The 25,095-nt window shown below is 45.3% G+C and overlaps 1 protein-coding gene and 1 non-coding gene across 2 annotated transcripts; one reads left to right on the top strand and one right to left on the bottom strand.

Moving 5' to 3' along the window:
• Nucleotides 1–7,937: 7,937 nt before the first annotated feature.
• On the top strand, nucleotides 7,938–11,775 carry SEC61G (SEC61 translocon subunit gamma). The gene is made up of 4 exons (XM_037156073.2): nucleotides 7,938–8,015; nucleotides 9,578–9,675; nucleotides 10,875–10,977; nucleotides 11,610–11,775. The coding sequence occupies exons 2-4, from the start codon at nucleotides 9,582–9,584 to the stop codon at nucleotides 11,617–11,619; spliced, it is 207 nt and encodes a 68-aa protein (XP_037011968.1). The 5' UTR covers nucleotides 7,938–8,015; nucleotides 9,578–9,581; the 3' UTR covers nucleotides 11,620–11,775.
• A 10,176-nt stretch (nucleotides 11,776–21,951) lies between these two features.
• Nucleotides 21,952–22,062, bottom strand: LOC119057352 (U6 spliceosomal RNA). Its single transcript, XR_005084063.2, has one exon. It is a non-coding gene; the product is annotated as a U6 spliceosomal RNA (small nuclear RNA).
• Nucleotides 22,063–25,095: the final 3,033 nt, after the last annotated feature.

The following is a 25,095-nucleotide window of genomic DNA, read 5'->3' as shown; positions in this document are numbered from 1 at the left end:
GAAGTAAGTGTTCCCGTCTGAAATAGAAGCACCGGGAAAACACTGGTGCTTCAGGAGAGGCTGCCGTGGGGAGGGCCTCCCCGGGGACACTCACCCAGAAAGGCCAACTCCAGCTTGCAGAGCCAGACAAAAATGCCTCATGAAAGCTGCGCACAAAACATTTGCATCTGAATGAGCCAAGTCCGCGGCCTCCGCAGTGCACAGCAGCAGCTGTGGCGCTCTAGAGAAAGGGTTTGGACCAGGGGCAGGCGAGCTGGGCTCCAGGCCCGGTTCTGCCTCTCAGCAGGGGCCCGACGCCGTCCACTCGGTGGGGCTGAGCCTGGCGGGTGGTCCTCCTCCTGAGAGGAAAGGTTGGACTAAAGGAGCTCTGCAATCCCGGACCAAGTCAGCAGCTTGCCGTTGTCTGCAGGGGACACAAGTGGTGGTTCCCATGGTGGAGGCTGAGCCCAGGCCTGGTTGAGTCTCAGGGTCCGGGTGTGACAGCCGCAGAAAGGCCGGGCCACCTCCATTTCCCCCACGCTTCCCTCCTGTAATGCAGAGTGGCCGGAAAGTGCTCTCTGACCTAGAACTCACTGGGCAGAAAGGAGAGGTGAGTCTTACACTGTATTTAAACACCATAGAAGTCCACACACCTTCTCTGTTTTTCTTCTCCATGTGGCAAACTCTTTTTCCCAGAAGCTGAGGAGTGAAACAATATATTTTCTGTGGTCCCCTGGTGTCCAAGGTGAGACTACCTGCCCACGATCCCTGTCCATCCCCGACACTCCGACCTCCTCCGAGGGCAGCTCAGTGCTCTTGCGCGGCAGGTTCCGTGTGGCATTTCTGCTGTTATTCCCTTACCCTGTTAGTGAAAGCCATTATTGGTATTTTACTCTTTGAGGATAAAAGCGCAGTGCTCCTATGTATTAACAGTTCTGAAGTTTCTGAGATGGAAACTTCGTAGACAATGTTATTTATGTCAATACGCCGGTTTGAGTGAGACATTATCTTCAGTTAATAGATAAGGAAACTGGAGCTAAGATCACGTGAATATCCTGTCCACTGTGAAACCAACGGTGGACACGAACTCTTACTCAGGCCACACTAACCTTGGTTTTCCACTTATTTTCGCTCTTCTGGAGGTCAGGTTCCTATCTATCATGTATGCAGTTTTTATTCCTGAATTTTTTATTTTCATAGATAAGAAATATTTGTGGAGATGAGAAATATTGGATTTCATCTCAATATACTCCCTAGAGTTTCAGGACAACTGATTTAGAGCCTCGTTAATAACGAAGAGGTCGTATTTCACGCAAAAGTCCTAGAGGGGCCTGTAAATCCCGAAGAGCCCTTTGATTCGACATTGCTGCCTCCTAGCTGCCGAGGGCAACGGTGAGTGACCACTGAGCTTCAGACAGGTCAGACGTGAGGTTACAGTTACGCTGGTTAGAGCGGAAATGTGGAATGGTGTATAGACTGTGAGGCCTGATGACCGGATGTGGGGAGCGGTGGTGGGGGCAGGGTGGGCTCCTGGGTTTACAGATCAGCAAGTGGATGGTGTTCAGCATCACAATCAAGAAAGCCCGAAGGGAGGGGGTGGGCACAGAGCAGAGGTGGCCAGTGTGAGGCGCTTGCAGGGCAGTGGACACACATGTCCAGCTTTGCATGCGGTTGCAAAGGTTGTTCCTAGGTGGAAGCTACATGACTAGATGAGGTTTAAAAATGTGCAAAGTGTGAGAGGAGTAATAAATTGGCTGTGGTTTAACGAAGGAGTAGGAGGCAATCAGAAAAAGAAAGAAAAAAAAATCATCCCACAGTCCAAGGAAAAAACAGGAAATAGAGTGGAAATGAGGAAAACATGATATTGGAAAGAATTTTAGAAAAGAAAGAAGCTAAGGGTGTAAAATTTCGGATCGTTTACAATGGTCTTGACCCTGATCATTAGCTGAGGAAAATGGCTATGAGATTGCTGCAGTGCATGACTCGCAGAGACACACAGTGAACTAATTTGTGCAATTTCCCCATATGTGTCACTCTGCAGTCCTCTGAGCCCCGGAGAACAGATGTTACGTTGGTGGAGAAACATGATTCCCGTAATGGGTCATGGTAGAGACGACCGAGGATTCGTTTTGCCTACTTTATTGTTTTTATTGGCATTATGAAAGTAAATCCTGTTCAGTTTATATGCCAACAAGACCCATCCCCGGGATTTACATTGTAAGGGAGTGGAGCTAGAATGCTAACCCAGAGCCCAGGAACTTTGTTATAATGAGGAGTCCCCAGGGGGTGAGCTTGGGCCAGTGCGTGGTGAGTAGTTCACATTGTTGCATTAGTCACTCTCCCGAGGATTCCTCTAGGCACATACTTTCCCTTCATTTGATGATTCCCCCCCCCCCCTGTTTTGCTAGTATAGAAGCATTCCAAAAACAGATGAGTATGCAGTGAGCATTACTAACATTGACCCTGTCATAGTGGAAATGACCTCATTATCACTCTTGTTGCCAAAAGCAATCTGGGACAGACTGTGATCTTAGATTGGGATTTTTAAGTCAGAATGCAAAGAACACGTGGAACACGTCTCTTTTTAGTCATTCGCTTCATCACTACTCATGCTGTTATTCTTTCATTCATTCAGGAAATATCTTTTGATTGCCTTTCTATGCACATGGCCCGGTTTCAGCGGCCGATGGGACAGTGTCCCTGTGGAGGGCTTGGTCAGAGATCTGGGCTCATTTAACAGAGGGACAGGCCGGTCACTACCAGTTTCCATGTTCCAGAGGACCCCCTTCTTTCCAACGAAGGGAGTATGTGGTCTTGCCGACGTTCTCTGACCCCGCGCCCCACCCCCAAATACACACCATCAATACAGAACATCATGGGGAACTGTTCTGTTTTATTGGTGCCTTGGTCATGGGACATGCAGACTGTCTGCACCCAGCCTGACCTCCACCTTGCAAGTAACACTAGTTAGAAAGACTGTACATGCTCTGCTACTTCTCTCAATGCTTTTCTCTGATAAACTCTACTTGTATATCTGAACGGAGTGTTACTGCAACAAACAAAGCCATGTTCCAACTGTGGCAAGCCCTGCGAAGCAACACACCAGTGGCAGGGGACAGAGAGGAACTGGGGCGGGGGCCAGGGCTGGGTGAGGACTGCTTTAGTCAGCACAGCGAGGAAGGACCTTTCGGACAAGACAGACAGAATCCACGAGGGGATGAGAAAAGGTGGGCAGCCAGACAAAGAAAGAACATGGGGAGTGCAGGGAGCGCTGGGATCTGGGAGCACAGCGGCTTGGATGGGGGTGAGTGTGCAAAGCTCATGGGCAGAACCAAAGCCAGGGCCACAGGCAAGAGAGAAGTTTTGGCAGCAACTGCAGAGAAGTCCCCAGGGGGCGAGTGAGATTGGGTTTTATTCTAACTACAGTCAGAAGCCATGAGAGACATTTAAGTGAAAGATTCATTTAAGTTGATACACATTCTAAATATTCTGACTCTTGGTTGTGGTGGAGAGTGGCGTACAGGGGCATGAGTGGAGGCAGGGACCTGGGCCACTCATGGAGTCCTGGGGACAGGTGACTGGCAGAGGGGCAAGGACTGGCGGGCACATGGTGATTGGATGGGAGAGGCAGGAAAAAAGGAAGAATCATGGATGATTCCAGGATAGAGATCATAGTTCTTTAAATTACTGGTCAACTCTGTCACTCATAATCATGTAAAGGTTAACCACTCAGAAAAAAAAGAGGCAACAGGAAATAAAGATTAATAAAGACTAGAGAGCCCAGACTAAATAGGAAGCCAGAAAAGCCGATGTTGAGACAGGCAAATGGTTCTGAAATCTTCTTTGGGAGCCGGTAACGGTCGCGGTTAATTAGAGGCTACAGCCATTCAGAGGCTTAAGAAGCCCGGCAGCCTGGTGCCCACTGCAGAAAGGTGGCAGATTACTCTTTAAACCTGGATTAAAAAATGGGGATGGGTAACCCACGCTTGTTAGAAGCAAGCTCACACGGCGCTTAATGAAATTTCAGGACCACAGTATCATGATGACGGGGAGGTTTGCCACCTGAGTTTATCTCAGAAATTGGAATTAGTCACAGGATTCCATGTAAACCACAAGAGAAAAGTGGGAAGCAGACTAATACTTAACTCTTATGTGCCAGCAGTTTATACACATTAGTTACCATAATCCTCAAAAATTACCCTGCGAGAGAGGTGTGGCTCCCTTCACTAGCTGGCAGGACACACGGAGGCTCAGGGAGATTTAGAATGGGCTCGGGGCATCAGACAGTCGTCAGGGGCAGAGACAGGCTAGCCCAGGCCTCCCGGCCCCAGCAAAGGGAGGCACTGGCGGGCAGCAGGGGGACTCGGGGATGTGCCAGGGCTCAGCCGCAGCCACTCCAAGTTGCCTTGCCCTGTGTGAGCAGCATGTAGGGGCAGCTAGAAGTTAGATTTTATACACCGGCATTGCTTATCCCTTCCTCTGGCTCTTTTTCTTGCCCCCCCTGCCCCTCACTTTCTAGTTACTGCAGTTGTGCTGAACATTCTGCTTCTTTCGGCCAGAAAAGGAGGTGTGCTGTCTGAGATTCCAGGGTCCCCATAGCACAGATTGGGGTCTGCCCCAAGGGCGAAAGTCCTAAAAATGGCTCATTCACCAGGTGTCTTGCCTTCCTCCTGGCCGATGTCCCTCCCGATTCAGGAGAATTCATGTAGTTGTCCAGATGTGACAGTCTTCAAGAGAGTTTGTCAGTGGGAACTACATTATTACGGAGAAATAATGTTTTGAACAAGAAATGCTGAATCAGATGGTTTTCAGAAATGCACTTAATGCTCTTTTCACTTTCCATAGAGTGCATGCTTCTTGGTGCTCTCTGGTAACCTGGTGGTGGTCTCCTGTAGACGATCCAGTAGGATTCTACGCTGAAAACTGTGATTCCCAGGGTCACAGCCACTGTTCCAGGGGCATTTCTCTCCTAGAAGGCAGGCCTGTTTGACCACGTTTGTGCTTCTGCACTGCCCTCTGATGGCTGAGTGTTTGAAGTACAAATCAAAGTGCTGGTTAAATGGAACCAAATTTTTCAATAGCTCAATTGGTAACAGATTGCTGTAATCATGAGTCTCCCTAGGAAGACAATATCTTGCTGATTGTGAACTATTTATTATTTTGACTTTTATTAACAACAATAGAAAGGACAAAAAACTCTTAGCTTTTGAGATATTTAAATGATCTGTGGCATAGTCATGGAAAGTAGGCAAGAATTAAGTGTATTAGGTAAGACACTGCAGAGCTGAAAAGGTGAGGACACCAAATTATCCTGAAAGACTTCAGGACTGTCAGGTGAACCTGGGATGAGTGTGTGTGTGTGTGTGTGTGTGTGTGTGTGTGAGAGAGAGAGAGAGAGAGAGAGAGAGAGAGAGAGAGAGGAGGGGAAAGGATGGAAGGGGAGTCTCACATACACGTGCTTTCTTGGAGTAATATCGCCATCTTGCGTCTTTCCTGGATTCTTCTGCTAGAAAAAATACAGAAACCCTTGTTCTCAGTGCTTCTAAATGTTCTCTGTTGATCTAAGAACAGTGTAACCTATAGAGAATTTTTATGAGTTTACTTGAGCCAAACTGAATACATGCCAGAAAGCAAGATTGTAAATGCTCTGGGGAATGACAATGTTGCACTTTCTTTCATACTTTTGAATTAAGGAGGAAACCTGAGGAGGACTGCTTGTGGCGGGAGAGAGCAAGGCAGGAAAATCTCTGGTTGGATTACACGAGTTAATGCTCTCTTTGTGTGTGTTGCAAGGAGTTCTGTGGGTTTTCATGGATGTCTCCTGTCACATGCCCACTGTTGTGGGGTCACGCAGAGTAGTTTCACCACAGTAAAAATACTCTGTGCTCCACCTGTTTATCCTTTCCTCCCTCTACTCAAGCCCCTAGTAGCTACTAACCTTTTAAATGTCTCTACAGTTTCGCCTTTTGCAGAATGTCATGCAGCTGGGATCATATAGTATGTAGCCTTTCCAGACTGGCTTCTTTCACCTAGCAATGTGCCTTTAAGCTTCTTCTATGTTTTTTCATGGCCTGGTAGCTCACTTATTATTAAATCATATTGCATTATATAAGTGTATTGCAGTTTGTTCCACTCAATTACTGAAAGCAACAGTTTGGTGGCCTTAACATCTTGACAATTATAACTACAGCTGCCCTAAACATCTGTGTGCAGGTTTTTCTGTGGATGAAAGTTTTCAACTCATTTAGAGAAATCCCAAGGAGCGTGATTGCTGGATGGTATAGTAATGTGTTCAGCTCTGTAAGAGACTCCCAACTGTTCTCCAAAGTGACCGTAGCAGCCCGAGTTTCTACCAGCCATAAGCGAGAGTTCCTGTTGCTGTCCATCCTCATGAGTGCTTGGTGTGGTCAGTGCTGTGTAATGCGTGCGTGTGTGGTGGTAATGCCGTTTTGCTTTGTGGTTCCCTGATGACACCTGACACTAAACACCTTTTCATATGCTTGTTTGCCCTCTGTGTCTCTTCTCTGGTGAGGCATTTGTTCAGATCCTTTGCCTATTTTTTAAGGAGTTTTGAGTGCTTGTATATTTTATCCTTCACCAGATATGTTTGGCATTTTTTTTCTCCCAGTCCGTGTCTTGTCTTTTCATTCTCTTATCAGTGTCTCTGGAGAGTTTTTGAATTTCTTGATCCTAGTGAAGTCAGCAAAGGAATCCGCCCTCATTTAGGGAATATCCCAAAACACTAACAGCAACGGAAGGGGAGGGGGTAAGGAGAAAGTGTGTCAATTTTCTCATCATGGCAGGGCACTAATTTTTCTGTCTAAAACATTTCTTAGAATAACTAACTTCCTTCAATCACCATGTTTTTGATACTCATTAGTGTTGCATAGAATTTTTTCTCAATTGTGTGGTATTTCATTGTGGAAATATACTTTTTGTTTATCCATTTTCCTGTTGATGCACCCCTGAATCACTTTTAGTTTTTTGGCTGTTACAAATATACCTGCTATACAATCTCCTGTAGGTTTTAAAGAGCCATTTTTAAATTTTGAATTGACCTGGGTGTTTGACTAATTTGCATAATTCTTCATCCCTAGGACTTGAGCCGGGGCGTCGTTCCCCTAGAATCCCACGGTGACCATCCAAGGCAGTCCTCTCTTTGTCCCACCTCCCTCTCTCCACACCACCCTTTTGATTTGCTACATAGCCTTTATATTAAGTTATAATGACTTTGTTAACTCGTCTGTCTCTCTCCCTGCACTGGGAATTCCCTGATCAGACCCCAACAAGCTTCAAGGGGGTACGCGATGCCTGGTTTACCCACAGCACGTATTAAAATGTTGTACAGAGCAGGTGCTCAGTAAATACCTGTTGGAAGACCGAGTCATTTTAAAAAGTAAGCTGCAGGTTGACAAGTTCACCAGCGGCCACCACATGCCTGGGTTCACAATATTCTCAGCAAAATACGTAGATGATAACTACGTCCCTAAACCAAATCTAAAGCACCAAACGGTAGCCTCGGTTCCCACGATATTACCAAGGCTAGCATAGGAGGATGCCAGGTTTGGGGGTCGGGCAAACACGATTATACAGCTTACACGCTTCACTGTGACCCGTAAAAGTGCATAGAAAGTGTGGGCAGTAGGGAGGCGCACCGCCCATGAAGAACCGCAGGAAACGCTGCTAACTTGGAAGTCATCCCGCCCAGTGCAATCCGGGGAGATTTGCCGAGTCAGCGTCCAAGAGGGCGGGCGCCGCCGGTCTGGTGGGGTGCCTGGGGCTCAGCGCGGGAAGAAGAACATAGACTACAAACTCAGACTGCATTACACAATTCAGTCCCCCTGCTACTCTCTCTCCGGAAGCGGAGCTGAGACGGGCTTCGAGCTGCGCCTGCGTACTGAAGTAGGTACCCAATCGGCCAATGAGCGGAGGGGTGGGCGGGCTGTAGGTCAGCGACTCAGCTTCCGGTTCCGGTGGGCTGTGGTCACTTGTCTCCAGTGCTACGTGTCCCAAGCATCCGTGGTGTCGGTGAGCAGGTAAGGCACTGTCTCCCGGGGGAGTGAGCGAGGCTTTGTGACTTGCGGAGGCGGCGGGCGTGGGCAGGTGTCCCGGCTGGCTGGTGTGGACGGGTGGTCGGTGAGAGGGCCCCTCGCTCAGGTCCGCGAACAGGGTCTAGCCACAGGAAGGTTGGGAAGCGGAGACCTGGGACCGTGGCTCCCCCGGGGAGGGGACGCCAAGGTCCGTGGTTTTTCCGGGTGTGAAAAAGCCCAGACGTCGCCTTTCAGGTCGCTCTTCTCCAGCCACCCAATGGCTTGCCGCCGGCGTCCCCTTTAGGGTTGTCTTGGGGATGTGAATCCTCTCGGATGTGTCCTCTCGGAAGAGCTGTGTTCAGGCGGCCCTGCCTCGGCTCCTGTGATGTGGGAGGATCGATCTGAATTCTGGATCAGCGGGTCACTGTGGGTTATTGGGGCCCTCCCCAGACAACGAGGGCAGTGTTTTGTGTATGGTGCACCCCCGCCCCCGGGAAAGGGTCCTTAACTTCTGTCGCGACATCTGTGAAGTTAAAGCTAAGCTGGTTTGAAGAACAGAATGCAGTGAAATATTGAGAAAGCTAGCACTAATGTATTTTTGGAGGGACCCAACATACTTGACCCAGAATGTGTATAGAATTCCTAGTGTATTTTAAATGTTTTCATGTTCATTATTGTATCTGCCCACCCCGGGCCAGGAAATATGGCATAGATATGGATTCGAACCCCGGCCTGGTCTTATGATGACGTTAATTCATTGGTTTATCAGAGGTGTGTTAAGTGTTTATGCACCTGGTCACTGTCATAAGCACTGGAGATAATAATAAGTTACAGTGACACACTGGCCTCCATCGCAGTGGTATCCGTGGCTCTCAAAGCTAAGATCCTTGAGGATAAGAAATTCTGAGACAAAGAAAGAAAGAAAGAAAGAAAAAATCTAAGGCGAGGCGGCATTTTCTTACTGGAACCAGTGTGGGAAACTTTACAGCCCTGTTCCCCCAGAGCCGTGTCCAGATCTGAAAGTCTGGAGTTGAGCTTGTGGCTGCAGCGACTCCTCCCAGTTCTGAGAATTAGATAGATCTATCCCAGCAAATGCCCTCTTTTCTGGAAGTGCAGGTGGCTGTGGTTAGGAACAGTCAGGTTGAAACCCAGGGTCACCTTTCTCTTCTCTGACTCTGGAGGAGCCGTCTTTGGGATTCACCGGGGGAGACACTGGGTTCTGGGGAGTTTAAAGTAAAGTGTTTGTTGGATTGCCAACATGGTTGGCTTCTGAGCAGAATGAGAGGAGTGCAGAGTGGGTACGGAGGGAGGCGTGATTGTTTGACTGTGTGTGCGGCCGTTGTCAGTGACGATAACGGGGTAAAATCTGTGCCGTTGCCGTTGATCTGATGCTGTGCTGGAATCTGCCAAAGTCATGTCTGTCCCTTTGTTTATTTTTTGGGATGGGATTGACCCGTATCAGGCATGAATTTCTGGCTGGTCTCATTTGCGATTCGGTATAACTGAACAAGTCCTTGCTGTATGATAAATGCCACTGAGTATCTTTTCTGTTTGTTTTTCTAAAAAAGCATCATGGACCAGGTAATGCAGTTCGTTGAGCCCAGTCGACAGTTTGTGAAGGATTCAATTCGGCTGGTCAAAAGATGCACCAAACCCGATAGAAAAGGTAATAGCTTTAAAGTGAGAGAAAAAGTTCCATCTTTGTGTTTTCTAAGCCTTTCATTTGATTAATATTGTCCTATTTAGTGGCTGTTAGTTACTTTTTCTCATCCACATTTTTCCTGATTTGCTTTCTTGCTTTTTAACATTGTCACTTCCTAAATTTTGTACACATTACACATTTTTTGTTTTATGTGTTTTCAAATGGTGTAAGATTAGTTATTGCAGCCCTGTTTTTCATGTTATGTTTGTCTTAGACATACTTAATGATTTCAGAGTTTTTAGTATCTTCCATATTTTCATTTCAGAAAATTTTTGGGGGGTTCCTTTGTGCTCTGTACGTCCCACCTTCAGATCCCCCAAACAGAGCCGTGACATGAATCATCAGAGGTGTTGCCAGCCTAGGAGGGTTAATTTCTTATTGACCACAATTCGTGTGTTAAAAGATGCGCCAGAGTTTGTCTACTTTTATTCATTTAGTCACTGCTGCCTGGGTTAGGAGTGGAGATACAATAGAGAAAGTAATACATTACAAGTATAGTAAAATGTATGAAAGTATGTAACAGGGCTGGGTCCTTGCTCATACGGAGCCCCGAGTTTTTCAGGGACGGCTGCCTAAACCAGCCCCGTCACTGCTGTGCTGAGTGCTATGGAAGAGAAATGGGAGGCCCCCTGGGGGGACTGTGCGAGTCTGGTCAGCTTCCCAGAGGGGAGGAAATAGTCAAATGGGAACCAGGGTCCCAACCTTCACATAAAATTGTGCCCGCCACAATTTTTGGCCTCATCATAACATCAAAGACAGTGGGCCCATTTTTTATAAAAAGTTTGGTCTGTGCTTTTATAATCAATATTTTTAGCAATGTTACAAAAATTTTAAGGCAAATACTCTGTATTTCTTCCATCTATATTTCTTTTTGGCATCCTGGTCATTTGCTGAGAAGGAAATATTTTGCTGTTTGTTGATGGATTCACTAGAATGGGCAGATACTTTATTTCTGTGTTTCTTAAATAACAGTACAGTATGAAAATTTAAAATTGATCACATAGCTTATTTATTGTTAATAAAGTGTCCTATTTTATTTTATTTAAAGCTATATATTTACTGTCAGGAGAAAGACACACCAGTGAGTTTATGTCACTGCTAGTTTTTTCTCCTGTTCTTGCAATGACACTATGAAAATGACAAATTGTGTGTTTTTAATCCAGAGTTCCAGAAGATTGCCATGGCAACAGCAATAGGATTTGCTATAATGGGGTTCATTGGTTTTTTTGTGAAATTGATCCATATCCCCATTAATAACATCATTGTGTAAGTACACTTTTTGAAATAGTATTTAGAGTGGAGTGAAAATGGAAACCATTTGATTTGACAGTTTGCTATTTCATTAATGCATAGATGTCTCTTGACTTGTTAATGCTGTTTGAATCCCCTGGTGTTGACGGAGAACCCAAGCACTGGAAGTGATTTTGGTTCTTGTTAGGGTTAGACCCAGTGTGTGTGACTGTGGTGAGCTGTCGTGCTTGGGAATCATTGTGCTGGTCTGAATTCCTTGTGCAGAACTAACACATTGTCTGTCACACTGAGAAACTTCCTACCGACCACCCCATCCTGTGGTTTGTATCTTTCCCTTGTTCAGAAAGACATTGTGCTGGACTGAACACACGCCCCAGGGAGGGGACTGGACGCCCGTTCCGGGGAGGGTCTAAGCTGTCACACCAGTCTGTTCTGGCGGCCCTGTCCTCTGCAAGGCATTTCTCAGTCCCAGGAGTTCAAGTCCTGTCCCTTCTCTTTTCTGCTGCCTTGAGGTGATGTGGATGTAGTTCTCACAACACTGGTTTTGGTTCCATAACATCACAGCAGACTGCATTTCAAATAATAATAATTATTATTACTAAAAGCCTGCATACACTCAAAACTGACCATCTTTCTTTCTTTTACAGGGGTGGCTGAATACCTTTTTAGAGGAGGGTTTTTCCTCTTGGGGATTGGTCATCAAGAGAGGATTTGAGAAGCTCGTGGAGTAAAAAAAAATCACCTGCATATTTTGTGTTCTTTCATTTTTCCCCAGATGTTTTCTATTTCTAAATTAAAGTAATTTCAAAATAATCAAGCTGCTCTGTTTTCTGTCACACTTGTCCCATTTTAATGGTAGGAATTAAAGGGTGTTCCCCCCGCCCTTCTTTTTCTCCAGCCTCCCTGCCTCTGTTCCCAGGCGGAATGGGAGGGTGGCTGGAACCCCGCACGCCTGCACTCTGCTCCCGCAGCAGAGGACACAGCACATGCAGGACGGGCAGGCGGCCGGAGTGAGCCTGAGGCCAGGGCAGAGCTTGGCCCTTGTGCTCCCAAAATGTGAACAGGCGTTTGGTGCTGTGTGACACGGCTTTCTGAAAGTCACGGTTACAACTTGGAGCCAGAGGGCCTTTCTGCAGGAACCGGCTATTCACACTCATAAACATTGGCACCCGGATCCTGGATTTGTGAAGAATTTACTGATAATTGAATGGGAGGTGAAAAGGAGCCTTCTTCACCATTAAAAAAATAATAAAAAGTAGAACAGTTTTTGTCCCTCACAACTTATTAATCCATGCAGTGTTTAGTTGCTGAACATTATTTCCCAAGGTCTAGTATTTTTACAAATTTTCTCTGTAGTGCGCATTCGGTAAATGTCCTCAGGTTCTTAGGTCAGCAGGTGTCTGGCAGGCACCACGGGGCAGCGCTCATCACCTTTGGGACTTGTGGTTGGAGAGCGAGTCTGGTTTCATAGTGACGGGCATTTCTGCCTGTGTTTGAAATGCTGAGCGTGTTTGTCTTGAGTGGCTTCGAGGGAATGGAAATGCAGCCTTGGCCGTCTTGAGTCTTGGTGCATTTCACAGGTACTTAGCTCCGTAAGGGTCGAAAGTATGCATGTGTGTATGCATGCACGTGTGTACATGCACATATATAATGTGTATAGTAAGTATTAAGGTAAAAAGTGTAGACTTGCCGTGCTTCAGGCAAGTGTGTACTTTCTTAGAGAGTATAATTATGAATTCCCACTTAACAGCATATATGTGGGCTGCTCATTTTTCATTTTGCTTACTCCCTGGTTTTTGACTCATGGATGGTAAGGGTAACACACAGATATTGTGCATTTATGTGTGTAAGATGCCTGAGAACTGGGGACAGAGCCGAATAACCAGGAAAAGACAGGTTTCTCTTATTACCCATACTCCTAGTATACCTGAGAGCTAGTGCATTTGTGTTATCAAATAGTACTTCTTAAACTTCAAGTGTAAAAGTCATCTGAGGGGGTTGCTTAAAACCTGGGTCCTACCCGCTGGGACTGATCGCGTGGATGTGGGTGGGCCTGAGGATTCCCATGTCTGTGCCCCTGCTGATGGCGGATGGGACATGGTCCATACACGAGTAGCACTTTTTTCACATTCATGATTTTCTGTCGTCTAACCACTTGTAACAAAACACACTAATGCCCTTCTTGTGGCAGTTCTGCCATTTCCGCGAACCCCCAAACCTTATAAGCCAGTGGTTGGCCACCTATAATCTACTTGAACAACCAAAAAAATTAACTTTGAGAGGGAGAGGGAGACAGTAAGTCCCAGACAAGAGGATGGCAGACCTGCCGCGAGAGCGGAGGGAGTCAGACCTGGTTCCACCGCCAGTTGCTTTGTTTTGCTGGAAAGCAAAGCTTCCCTCAGAAGTCTGCTTGCCCCTCGGGGGGCGTGTCTCCCACTTGGTGCAGCGAAGGAAGGGCAGGTAGGCTACCTGCACCCCGGCTGTGTTTGGAGGGAGCGCCTCTGCTTCCAATGTGCTGGGTCCACTTTCCATGTCATTCGCACTGGTCACAGCTTTGTAGGTTCGAGTTCGATTCCCTGGTGCAGTCATTTTCCAAGGCTCGGCCTCCCTTCCTGTGGCCTCTGCCTGGAGGCTGTGGTAGTCAGTGCGCACCTCCCTCATGACCTCTGACCTTTTAGAAAAAAGTTAACCCACGACAGCACAGTTTTGTAGACAGACCGCTGGAATGTCTTGATTTCGAGATTTAGTTAAAAGGCTTGTTAAGAGATCACCAGACAAGTCACTAAGTATAGTAAAAATGCATTTGCATCCTCTACCAAGCACCTGCTGAATTTCCAAATGAAGAACATCACAATTTAAATTTTTGTTAAGGTTATCGCTTATTTCTTTGTTCTGCCCTGAGAGACAACTATTGACGCGTGTTAAGAATCAGGTCCGGTATCAATGGCAAGCTGCGGAAGAACCCTGGTGGGCCTTCCTCCTCCCCCAGGGACTGAAGTTTTAGAGTAAAGCAGCTTGACCTGGCATTAAAAATCGATTTTTCTTTTATTCTTTTTCCTGGCTAACTATGCTAGGATAAGTTTTCTGATTTCCCATCTATTTTCTTTCCGAAAGGCTCTTCTGGATGATAATAAATAGATTGTAAACAATTTCTGGTTGAGAAGAGCCAAGCTATTAGAAGATGATTTTTCAGGACAGTTGTCCCCTGCAGAGGCTTCTTTATTCACTCCCTCTACCCCGGATCCTGCGGTGCTGAGTTGGGGAAAGGGGTTCCTGAACGCCATTCACACGAAAATGATTGCGCTGTGGGGCCGAGAGTCCTGTATTCCAACTCCCAGCAGCTGTCTCTCTGCAAGAGGTCATACGATCAAAATTTTAAGTTCGAATAGCCTTTAATTTTTATGCATGTAACCTAGAATCTAGAGTGCATAATTGTAGACTCAATTTAGAGGAATGGGTCCCAAGCTCCTTAGACATTTCAATAGAGTTTTATAAAATTGGCTTTGTTTAAAAGGTGTCATTTTCAGAAAACTTTCCAGAAAAAAAAGTAAAATTAGTGCTTTACATCAAAAGTAGAAAGCGAGCTGAAATGGTTTTCTCAAGTGAAGGGAAATTGGTTTCCTTTATTGTACGAGTGCTCTAAATAACATGGCATAAGCCTGCACATTCGGCAACGTAGGTCAGAGTCTGCAGCTCTGCCTGCACCTGTTTGGAAGCTCTTCATGTTTCCAGTAGTTCTGAGGCTCAGTGATTCATTCATCACTTTGTATGATTCATGCATCTGCTCTAAGTTTTCGTCCTTGGGTTTCAATAAGTGTTGTCACCCCTGGTGTCCCAGAGTTCTTTCACTACTCACCCCCTAGTGAGCATCTATTAAAAGCTAAAAATAGAATCTTTTTGTGTTTTTGAATAGTGGCATTACAAAAAAAAGCCATACGATAGCATGCAGTTATGTACTATACTTATTTTGGGTCCACAATCTATAAATAAACACTTCCAAATCACGTAAATCTCTTGAATTATGTAAACACTATTATTAAAAGAATATTTTTAATTGACTTAGCAAGGTGCCAAGTGACAGAGTGTAAATTATAAATGTTGTATTGGAAATGTTACACTAGAGAATCAGAATCTGCTCTGTGGGGGTGACTTCTTTCACGAAGTCCCCCCGGTGCCACGGACACGCGTGAGTGAGTGATTAAAAATGGCCGAGACATGATGAGATCTGTTCGGGGATGGAGGCATGGGCTGTGGCCAGTTTCTCTGGGGAGAAAGAGGCCTCGAGCTCCTTCTTCCATAGACTTTTTTTCGGTTGTAATACACAGGAGTACAGGGCGGCAAGGATCAAACAGTAGATAACATTACAAAGAGATCTGAGGGCTTCAGAGTCAGTGTCTGTCAGGAAGAGAGTTGCAGAAACTTTGGGAGACATACTCATTTCCTCTCGGACCCTTATCATATGAATGAAAACACTTAACAGAGCAGATTTCACAGGTTTATCAGCAAGTCTTTGTGGTGCCAGATTTTTCCCCAGGGCACGCTCTGGCCAGGCAAAGACCTGCACCTCTCCCCAACAGGTGTTCAGGCTTAAGGGGATTAGAGCCAGGAAGCGCTTCTCCCAGAGGACATGGGGACTCGGGCTTTGACAAAGCCAGGGTGGGTGGCGAGGGTCCATTGCTCCTTCTTTGTTGCAGCCGCCCCCCTTCCCCCCACAAGTCCTTCCATGAAGGCCTCCCAGGTGATCGAGTCTGGCTTAGGTTGCCCCCGCTGTGAGGGGTCTTACCTGTCATTGACTTCCAACCAAGCTCTGGGGGCAGGGAGAGGAACTGAGGCAGCGTTTGCTACCAGAGACAGGCTTTGTCTCCTGTGGCTGGCATTCCAAAGGTCGTCTCTCCCCCTTAGCCACAAGGGGTAGAGATACAATTCCTAAAATCCTACAACACTGCTTGCTTGTGGATGACCCGATCTCTTGGTTTGCCTGGGACTGAGGGTTTTGCCAGGATCTTACGTTTTCAGTACTAAACTTGTTGGGGTGGTTCGTGTCCCATTGGCTGCACTATTGCCTCTTTGTTCTGTGAGCCAGGCCTTGTCCAGGGCAACTTGTTCTCAGTTCAGTGCTGACCAAAGCAGCAACTAAGTCAGGTCGCTCAGGCCACGCCACCAGCCGCTGGCCGGGACCAACGTCATCCTGCCACCTGCAGACCTGTTGCTCATTCATGTGCTGGTGGCCGGCACTGGGCGTCTGAATAGCGTGTCCTAGCAGTTCACTGTTTCCCTGCCGTGTCTACCTAATCATCACATTAGGTTCTATTCGATGCTAACCTTTATGGGTGGAGTTTAATTTTGGTTTACCTACTTGACAATGCAGTTCCCAACTGGCAGTCGAATAAATCTGTTAATACCACCTCACTTGTGAAGGCCCTAAAATCCTGTATCATTCCTGCCAATCATTCTGCCAACCCGAAGTCTATGCCTCCTCCCTGGGCCCCCCTCCACCAGCTGTAGCAGTGGTCTTGCTGTGGCTGCCCCCCACCCAGCAGTGGGGTGACTCGTATGCCGTGTGTCTTCCCAAGTAGTTTTGACTCCTTGAGTTGGTTCTTCGACTTCTTGGTTCTCAAACCTTTAATGTACTGGAGAATCTCCCAGGGGGCCTCTAACACACAGCACCCTGGTCTCTATCCCCATGGATTCTGATTCAGTAGGTTAATGAGGACCCCTGAAGTTGCATTTGGACAAGGTTGCAGGGAAAACCCCCGGTTCAGAGTCACACTTGGAGAAGCAGTGTTTTGAATCAAACACTGTCCAGAGGGGCCTGCCCTTTATGAAGCCCAGTTCTAGCTTCTCCTTCGCATCTGCTCACTTTCACAGGGGAGGGGCCTGTGTACCAGATGGCACACAGAGAACATCTGCCAGAGAATGACATTGATGCTGACCTTGTCCTCTGATGACACGCTTGGCCTCGAGTATCATGGAAACTACCTCAAACGTTAACTTTCAGTTCTCTCTCTAAAGAGGGGTGCACGCTTATCACATTAGGTCAGCAGCTGAAATAGATTTAAATTCGTACAATGTCTCTGCCTGTGTCCTCAATGCATTTTTACAGAATGGAGCAAGGTGAAGCAGGACAAAATGTAGAAATTTGCCCCAAGTAGCATGTGGCTCTGAGATACAGTCTGGACTGCCTTATGGATTGGGTTTGAACTGAGTAAACTGGATATATGTAGGTCTCCTGCAGTGCCTTTATTCCCTTCTCAAGCTGGATTGTCAGAGTGTGTAGGGAAGAGAAACACCATAAAGCTCACATCCTGGAAGGAGGCATGGATTACCAAGAAATCTCGCGTTATTTCATCGGTGATATTATCGGCTGTGGGGGATTATGGCCAGCAGCATCTCATCAGCGGTGAAAGGCAGGAGAGAGCTGTGAAGCTTGCCGAGACAGGATTTCTTTTATTTCTTCATGAGGTTATGAGATAAATAGGGACTTTGATGACTGGGGGCTTTTCTTTCATGGCTCACATACTGGGATGCAGAACAGCGAAAAAAAGAGAAAAATAAAATTAGAAAAAGGCAATTTATTCACTGATTCATATTTTTGGTGTGAAAGAAACAAAAATTCCAGAATAGTTCTTAGGCTAAAGAGGAAATTAAAAATATACTCACAGCTTACTGAGCCAATGAAATTAATAAAATGGCTATTAACAACTCATGAGTTTTGGTCAAAAATTTCTGAAGCCCAAAATGGTCTTTCTTTGGGTTTTTTAATGACTTCATTCCTTTAAAAGCAATTTTAGGTTCACAGAAAAATTGAGGAGCGGGTACAGACATTGGCCATATACCCTCACTCCTCACTCCCCCGCTATCAACACCCTTCAGCAGAGTGACGCACGTGTCACAGCTGATAAACCTACACTGGTGCAACACTGTCACCCAAAGTCCATAATTGACACTGGGGGTCACTTTCAGTGTTGTCGTTTATGGGTTTGACAGATGTATAATGACATGTATCCGCCATGATAGTATCATGCAGGGTAGCTTCACCGCCCTAAGCACCTCTGTGCCCTGCCTGTTCACCCCCCCCCCCCCCCCCCGGCCACCACGGATCTTTCCACTGTCTTTTCCAGAATGTCATCTGGTTAGAATCATACAGTGTGTCACTTTTTCAGGTTGGTTGCTTTTACTTGGCAATAGGTATTTAAGGTTCCTCCATGCGTTTTACGGCTCAGTAGCTCATTTTTTCTTAGTGCTGAAGGATATTCCTCTGGAGGGACCAGTTTATTTATCCATCACCCACTGAAGGACGTCTTGGATGCTTCCCAGTGTTGGCAATTATGAGTAAAGCTGCTATAAACATCTGTGTGCGGGTTTTCGTGTGGATGTAAGTTTTCAACTCCTTTGGGTAAATACCAGGGAATGCTGTTGGGTCACATGGTAACATTGTGTCTGGTTTTGTAAGAAGCTGCCAAACTGTCTTTGGCAGTGGCTGCACCATTTTGCACTCCCCTCTATAGCACTCGAGTTCCCGTAGCTCCACACCAGCGCCTGGTGTCAGGGTTTGGGATTTGAGCTGTTCTGGTAGGTGTGCAGTGGCATTTTGCTGTCTGACTTTGCAGTTCCCCAATGTGACTGTGACAGTGAGTGCCTTCTCACAGGCTCATTTGCCATCTCTGTACCTTCTTTGGTGGAGTGTCTGTTAGCAACTGTCCATTTTTAATTGGATTATTGCTACTACTTTATGGTTGAATTTTCAGGGGTTTTGCAAATTTTGGATAGCAGCCCTTTATGAGATGTATCTTTGTAACTATTTTCTTTCAGTCTATGGATTTTAAAAATTCTCTTCACAGTGTCTTTTGCAGAGCCAAGTTTTAAAAATGTTAATGATGTCCTGTTTGTCCATTACTCCTTCCACAGAGTACGTCTTCAGTGTTGTATCTCAAAAGTCATCACTGAACTCAACTAGATTCTCTGCTCTGTTATCTTCTGGGAGTGTTCTAGTTCCGCATTTTATGTGTGGGGCTGTGCTCCATTTTGAGTTAATTTTCCAGAAGGTGTGAAGTCTGTGTTTAGATTTTTTTTTTGCAGTGGATGTTTAGTTCTAGCACCATTTGTCGGAAAGACCTTCTTTGCTTCATTGTTTTGCCTTTGCTCCTTTGTCAGCTCTTGGTTGAGGACATGTGTGGGGTCTATTTATGGGCTCTCTGTTCTGTTCCATTGATCTGTGTGTCTGTTCCTTCACCAGCACTGAACAGTCTTGATCACTGTGGCTTCTGGGACATTTGAAGTTGGGTTGTGTCAGTGTTCTGACTACGTTCTTCGATATTGAGATGCCCATGAAATGACTGGTTGAGATTTGGGGACTGTGCTGACTCTACAGGTCAAGTTGAGAAGAGCCGACATCTTGAATGGAAGGACCCCTAGTTCTTTAGCTTGTTGACTTCATTAGTCAGAATTTGGTCAGCAGCTGGCCTGCTGTCTCTAGCTCTGCAGGTTTCATGAGTGGGATTCAGAAGCCAGCCCAGTGGGTCCCCCACACTCCCCAGCCCACACACTTGGCCCCCGCACTGTCCACTGGAGCCTGAGAGTGGGAGTTGGTCCCCACTCCACCCACCATGGCCCTGCCCTGTGGAAGGATGGAGACACATCAGGGTTCCTCCCCACTGTCTCTCATAGGGTGTCTGGAAATTGTCCGACCATTGCGAGCCATCTCCTGTGGGTATGGGAACAACGTAGAGAGTTGTCTGCCTTGGGACTTATTTTGTACCTCGGTGCCTTGAATGTTTCTGGTGATCCTGCCCGTTTCCACGGATGTTACAGAGGGGTGCCTTAGCCACCATCTGACCATGGCTTCCCGAGTGCCTGTGAGCAGCTGCCAAAGACTGTTGCCTATCTCTGTCCCTGTCGCACAAGAGGCTGTCCCTCCTCTGGGCCCCTGGCATCAGAAAAGCACTGGGTTTCTTTATTATGTTCCTTCGGGTGCAGTGGCAGGCCTTAAAACCATGTGGCTGCAGTGAGAACTGCTCCTCGGCAGTGAGAGACCCACCACTCATGCTGCATGTCCTCTGGACCCTCTGGCTCAGGGTCACCCTGTGTGGCAAAGGACATGTGGAGCTGACACCTTGCTGTTTGGTTTCTGCTGTAGATGCCCAACCACCAGAACACCCTGAGGCTTGTTGTCTCCTACAGACTGAGTGTATGGGGTGCGGCAGAAACCTACCAGATACAAGACAGACCCTGGCAACCCTGAGCGTCCCTTGTGACTGTGTGAGGTCATGTGTGCATCGGCGGCAGAAACATGCACTCCTTACACAGAGCGAAGTTCCGACAACTGTGTCAGACTGCTTCCTAAACCACTCCGGGCCTCAGCACTCTCTTTTTGCCAAGGGGGTAGTAACACCTGTTTTTCAGAGGGACTGGGAGAGTAGTGTGCGATACTGAGTCCTTTGGGCTTAGAATAAATCTGTGAAATTGCAGTCTCCTGTGTGGAAGTAGGTAGTGAAATGACGTGAGGTTGTTTTGTGCCAAAACTTTTTCCTAAAAGGCTGTAAGATGTAAAGTGAGCCGTGATAATCTAGTTTGATAATCATCACATCCATTGGGGGTTTATATCATTTTTATGCTATATTTTCTGCTATTAAGTAAGTGAAAGATACTCTGCTGTAATTTGCATTTTTGGTTATTATTTAGGATTATCTTCTCTCATGATTAGTTTACTATTTTAAATCTCTATACAGTTTTTTTGTGTGAAATATTTTAATCTTTTTCTAGAGAGCTAATGGGATGTTAATATAAAGAACCATTAAAATGCAATATTAAATAGAAAAAAATAGGATTATTTCCCAACTGTAATATTTAAAAAATATTTTTCTAGTTTGTTTGAGTCTTAGTCTGCTTTTTCTTTTGTTTCCTTCCGCCAGTTGTAAATATTTTATATTCAAATACGTTTGTTTACCCCGCTGTGGTTCTTTCTATGGCTTCCAAGCTGAGACGGCTCTCAGGGTGCGGATCTCATAAATATTCCAGCAGATTACTTACCGGCTTTGTGTTCAGATTTCTAAAGTTTTGTTTTCTGTTTGATCTGGAACTTATTCTGTTTGAATTTATCTTAACTATGTTTTCACAATTGCTAGACACGAAAGAGACTCGCTTGTTAAATGATATTTTACTGCTCGTTCCTGAAGACTGTGGATCAAAGCCCACATGCACTAGGCAGACACACTGTGTCCGACCTCTCTGCTCTGTCTTGTGTGGCTACTTTCTGAGACTGAAAGTTTTTCTATTGTTTGTTCACTGCATTTATTTGATCTATGCTTTTGTCAAATAACCAATTAAAAAAATGAAGAGTGCTGCTCGTTATCCCGATTGTAAAAACAATGGTAAAAATGCAGGAAAGCACATGAGAAACACTCAACTCTAAAACAATCCTTTGCTAGCTCCTGTTATATTTCATTTCCACTTTTATTACATGCAATTTTTACCTTATGAAGCTTCATCATCTATGAAATTGGGATGATACTGGTACTTCCTCATATCATTGTCAGCATTACACAAAATTAAATGTATAAAACCATGCCCCTACCCTGCCGTTCTTCTCTCTCTTTCCCCACACCGATGGCCATATTATTTATGTGTTGGTTCATTTTGGGGGAGGGGAAGCAAGAATATACACTACACCAGGGAGGAACTTTATTTATGGCTTTACCCACATCACCCAGAATATCACAGGCACCATTTAATGCTTGTTGAGTTCATCACACTGTTATGTGTTGAGCACCTGCCATGAAAGGATGGATTGCTCTACAGTGATTAAGTTGTTGGGGGTCTTTTTTTCGGGATGTCCTCCGTTTTCAGGACCTGAAGACATTTTTCTTTTTGGGAATGTTTAGTATCTTCCATGAGAAGCCTCAGTCTTGTGACTGGCATGGGGAGGAGGAGAGACAGGGTGGTCAAGAGAGGGTGCAAACTCCTGGTGGACTGAAGTTTCTTTCTCTTTTAAAAAAAATATTACAAAACATTTCATGAACGTGTGTGTCAGCCTCGTGCAGCGGGCAGGCGAATCTCTTCTGTTTCATTCCAACTTTTGTCCATTTGCTGCCGAAACCAGCACTGGCTGAGGCTTCTCTGGTTATTTGTGGACTTTGACTAATTCCTTTCACCTGCATGGCTCCTGGAGTGTTTGGGGGTGATAAGCCTCCATCCTACCTTACTGCATGGGGTGGGGCAGACCTGAGGCCGGAGTGCTCTATATCCCAACTTCAGTGGGTCCTTCTTTCTCTGTTCCTGACGTTATCACACCTTCTTGCTCCCGGCATCCCTAGCTGCTACAGCCTGGTGGTGTCTCAGGGAGAAAAGGGGCTGTGTTCTTTCTCACAGCCCCTGGTGGTGCAGGCGCTGAGCTGGGGACCACTGATTGTTTTGGTTGCCGTCATGTCACCATCCATTTTTGGTTTTGAAAACATTAGTTGAACCCTCTCTTACTATTTTTCTCTTCTTTTGTAATCGTCATCCTTGTGAAAAATCCTTTATTGTCACTTGAGCCATCTCTTGGGAGACAGAAAAGAGAAATGTGTGGCTCGTTACTTAACCAAACTTCTCTGGATTCTCTTTCATTGTATAGACCCTGGGCTGGTATGAGGCAGGATAAAACCTTCCACAATCCAATTTATTTCACTTTGTACTCATCTCTTTACTATTTGGAACATTTGTATAACCTCCCACTCCTCCACGAAAGGTGAAGAACAAAGCAGAATAAACAAAGGAACAAACGAACAGGAGGAAAATGAGAATTAGCATGGCTGGGAGGCATGGGGCACTTCTGTTATTGCTGTGTCCAGGACTGGCGCTCCCCAGCCTTCCTCAGACCCGGCCCCTCAAAAGAAACCACAGGAACGAGTCAGACACAGGTGCACACTGCTGGATGGGAGATCTTTTCCCTCATTATTTTCCTGTGTTCACAATACGGGGAGAATGGGTGTCCCGACTGTCTTTCTCCAAAGAGAGCCAGGACCCCGATTTTGGGCAATGTATTGAAACAGACACCCCGTGGTTTATTGCTCTCTGGTATTGCTCACAAAGGATTTAATTCCAAAAAGCAGTCTGCAAAAATGATGGCTGCCCCCCAAAAATGGTTCTGCAGAAAGAATAAATACTCTCTGAATGCATAACTGAGAGAGAGAAAAGAAATCCATCAGCCCAACAAATAACACAAACCATTTGCCCTAGAGCTGCCTCAACCATTTTGTGAGCTAATTATGAAAAGATTGCTTAGAATTGTATCTCTTAATATGTGTTGCATAAATTAGAAGGAGGGAGAGTCATTCATGGCATAACTGGCAGTGCTTCAAACTTTTCTCCAAGTCCCAGAAAAATCAGTTCTAAAAAAATAACCGAGTGAAGGCACCAATAATTCAAGTACACTGAGAAAATTACTGTTAGCATTTTTAAATGTGTTTCTTTCTCTTTTGCTCTTGATTTCTCATATTATGCCTCACCTCCGAACTCCAGTGTATACACCAAACACAAGCACTCAGTGCACACACACATGCACGTGCAAACCCTCACAGGTCTTGCTGTCTCAGTCCTCCCCAATGGGGCCCAGAGAGTCAGGCACTCCCTATCGAAATCCCAGAGATGTTTTTTGCACAAATAGAGAAACTATCCTAAAATTCATTTGGATTCCCAAAGGACTTCCAGTAGCGAAAAGGGAACAAAACTGAAGGACTTATACTTACTGATTTTAAAACTTACTACAAATCTATACTAATCAGAACAATGAAGTACTGGCATAAAGACAGATGTGGAGACAAGTATAATAGGAAATTCAGAGATTAAACCCTCACATATTTGTGGCCGAGTAATTTTTGACAGGGCTGCTAAGACTGTTCAATGGGGAAAGGACAATCTTTTCAACAAATGGTGCTGGAAAAACTGGATATCCACATGCAGAAGAATGAAGTTGAACCCTGATCTAACGCCATATGTAAAAACTAATTCTAAATAGATCAAAGATGTAAATGTAAAACCCAGAACAACAAAACAGAAGAATAGATAAAAGCTTCAAGACATTGGATTTGGCAATGATTTTTTTTGGATATGACACCAAAGGCACAGGTAACAAATGAAAACAATGGGAAATTGAATTTATTAAACATTTTAAAATTTTGTCATCAGAAGACTATCAGTAGAGTAAAAAGGCAACTCATAGAATGGGAGAAAGTATTTTCAAGCGATAAAGGATTAATGTCCAGAATAGTAGAGAACTCCCAAAACTCCAACACAGATCAAAACCAAAACTGCACACTTCAAAAATGAGCAAAGGACTCAAATAGAATTTCTCCAGAGAAGACATACAAATGGCCAATAAGCACATGAATACATGCTCACCGTCACTAACCATTAGGGAAGTGCAGATCGAAACCACACTGAGATGCTACCCACTAGGACGGCAACTGTGGACGGCAACGAAAAAACAGAAGAGAGATGTTGGTGGGGGTGTGAAGAAGTTGGCACTCTTTTGCACTGTTGGTGGGAAGGTAAAATGGTGTAGTGATTGTGGAAAACAGAATGGTTGTGCACCCAAAAATTAAAAACAGAATTTCCATATGACCCAGCGACTCATTTTCTGGGTATACACCCAAAAGAATTGAAAGCAGGGTCTCAAAGAGATATTTGTGTACCCATGTTCATAGTAGAATTATGTGGAAGCAGCCCATGTGTCCACTGATTGGTGAATGGCTAAGCAAAATGTGGTGCGTACGTGCAATGAAATACTATTCAGCCTTAAAAAGGAAGGTAATTCTGACATATGTTATACTATGGCTGAAACTTGAGGATATTGTACTAAGTGAAATAAGTCACAAAAAGACCCATAGTGCATTGTTCCATTTATAAAGTAATTAAATTAATAGAAGCACAAAGTAGAGTGGCTGTTGGAGAAGGAATAGGAGTTATTATTTAATGGTTACAGAATTTCAATTTTATAAGATAGAGTGAGTTTTGGAGATGGATGGATGGAAATGGATAGAATTAACATATTTACTACCACTCACCTGTATACTTAAAAATGGTTAAGATGACAAATGTTATGTTATTTGTATTTTACCACAATAACAAAATTGGGGAAATAAGTAATTGTGTCCT

This window comes from Artibeus jamaicensis, unplaced genomic scaffold (assembly GCF_021234435.1).
Source record: "Artibeus jamaicensis isolate MK-2021 breed Jamaican fruit bat unplaced genomic scaffold, CSHL_Jam_final contig_1016, whole genome shotgun sequence".
Lineage (NCBI taxonomy): Eukaryota > Metazoa > Chordata > Mammalia > Chiroptera > Phyllostomidae > Artibeus > Artibeus jamaicensis.
This window is presented reverse-complemented; position numbering and strand designations above follow the sequence as displayed.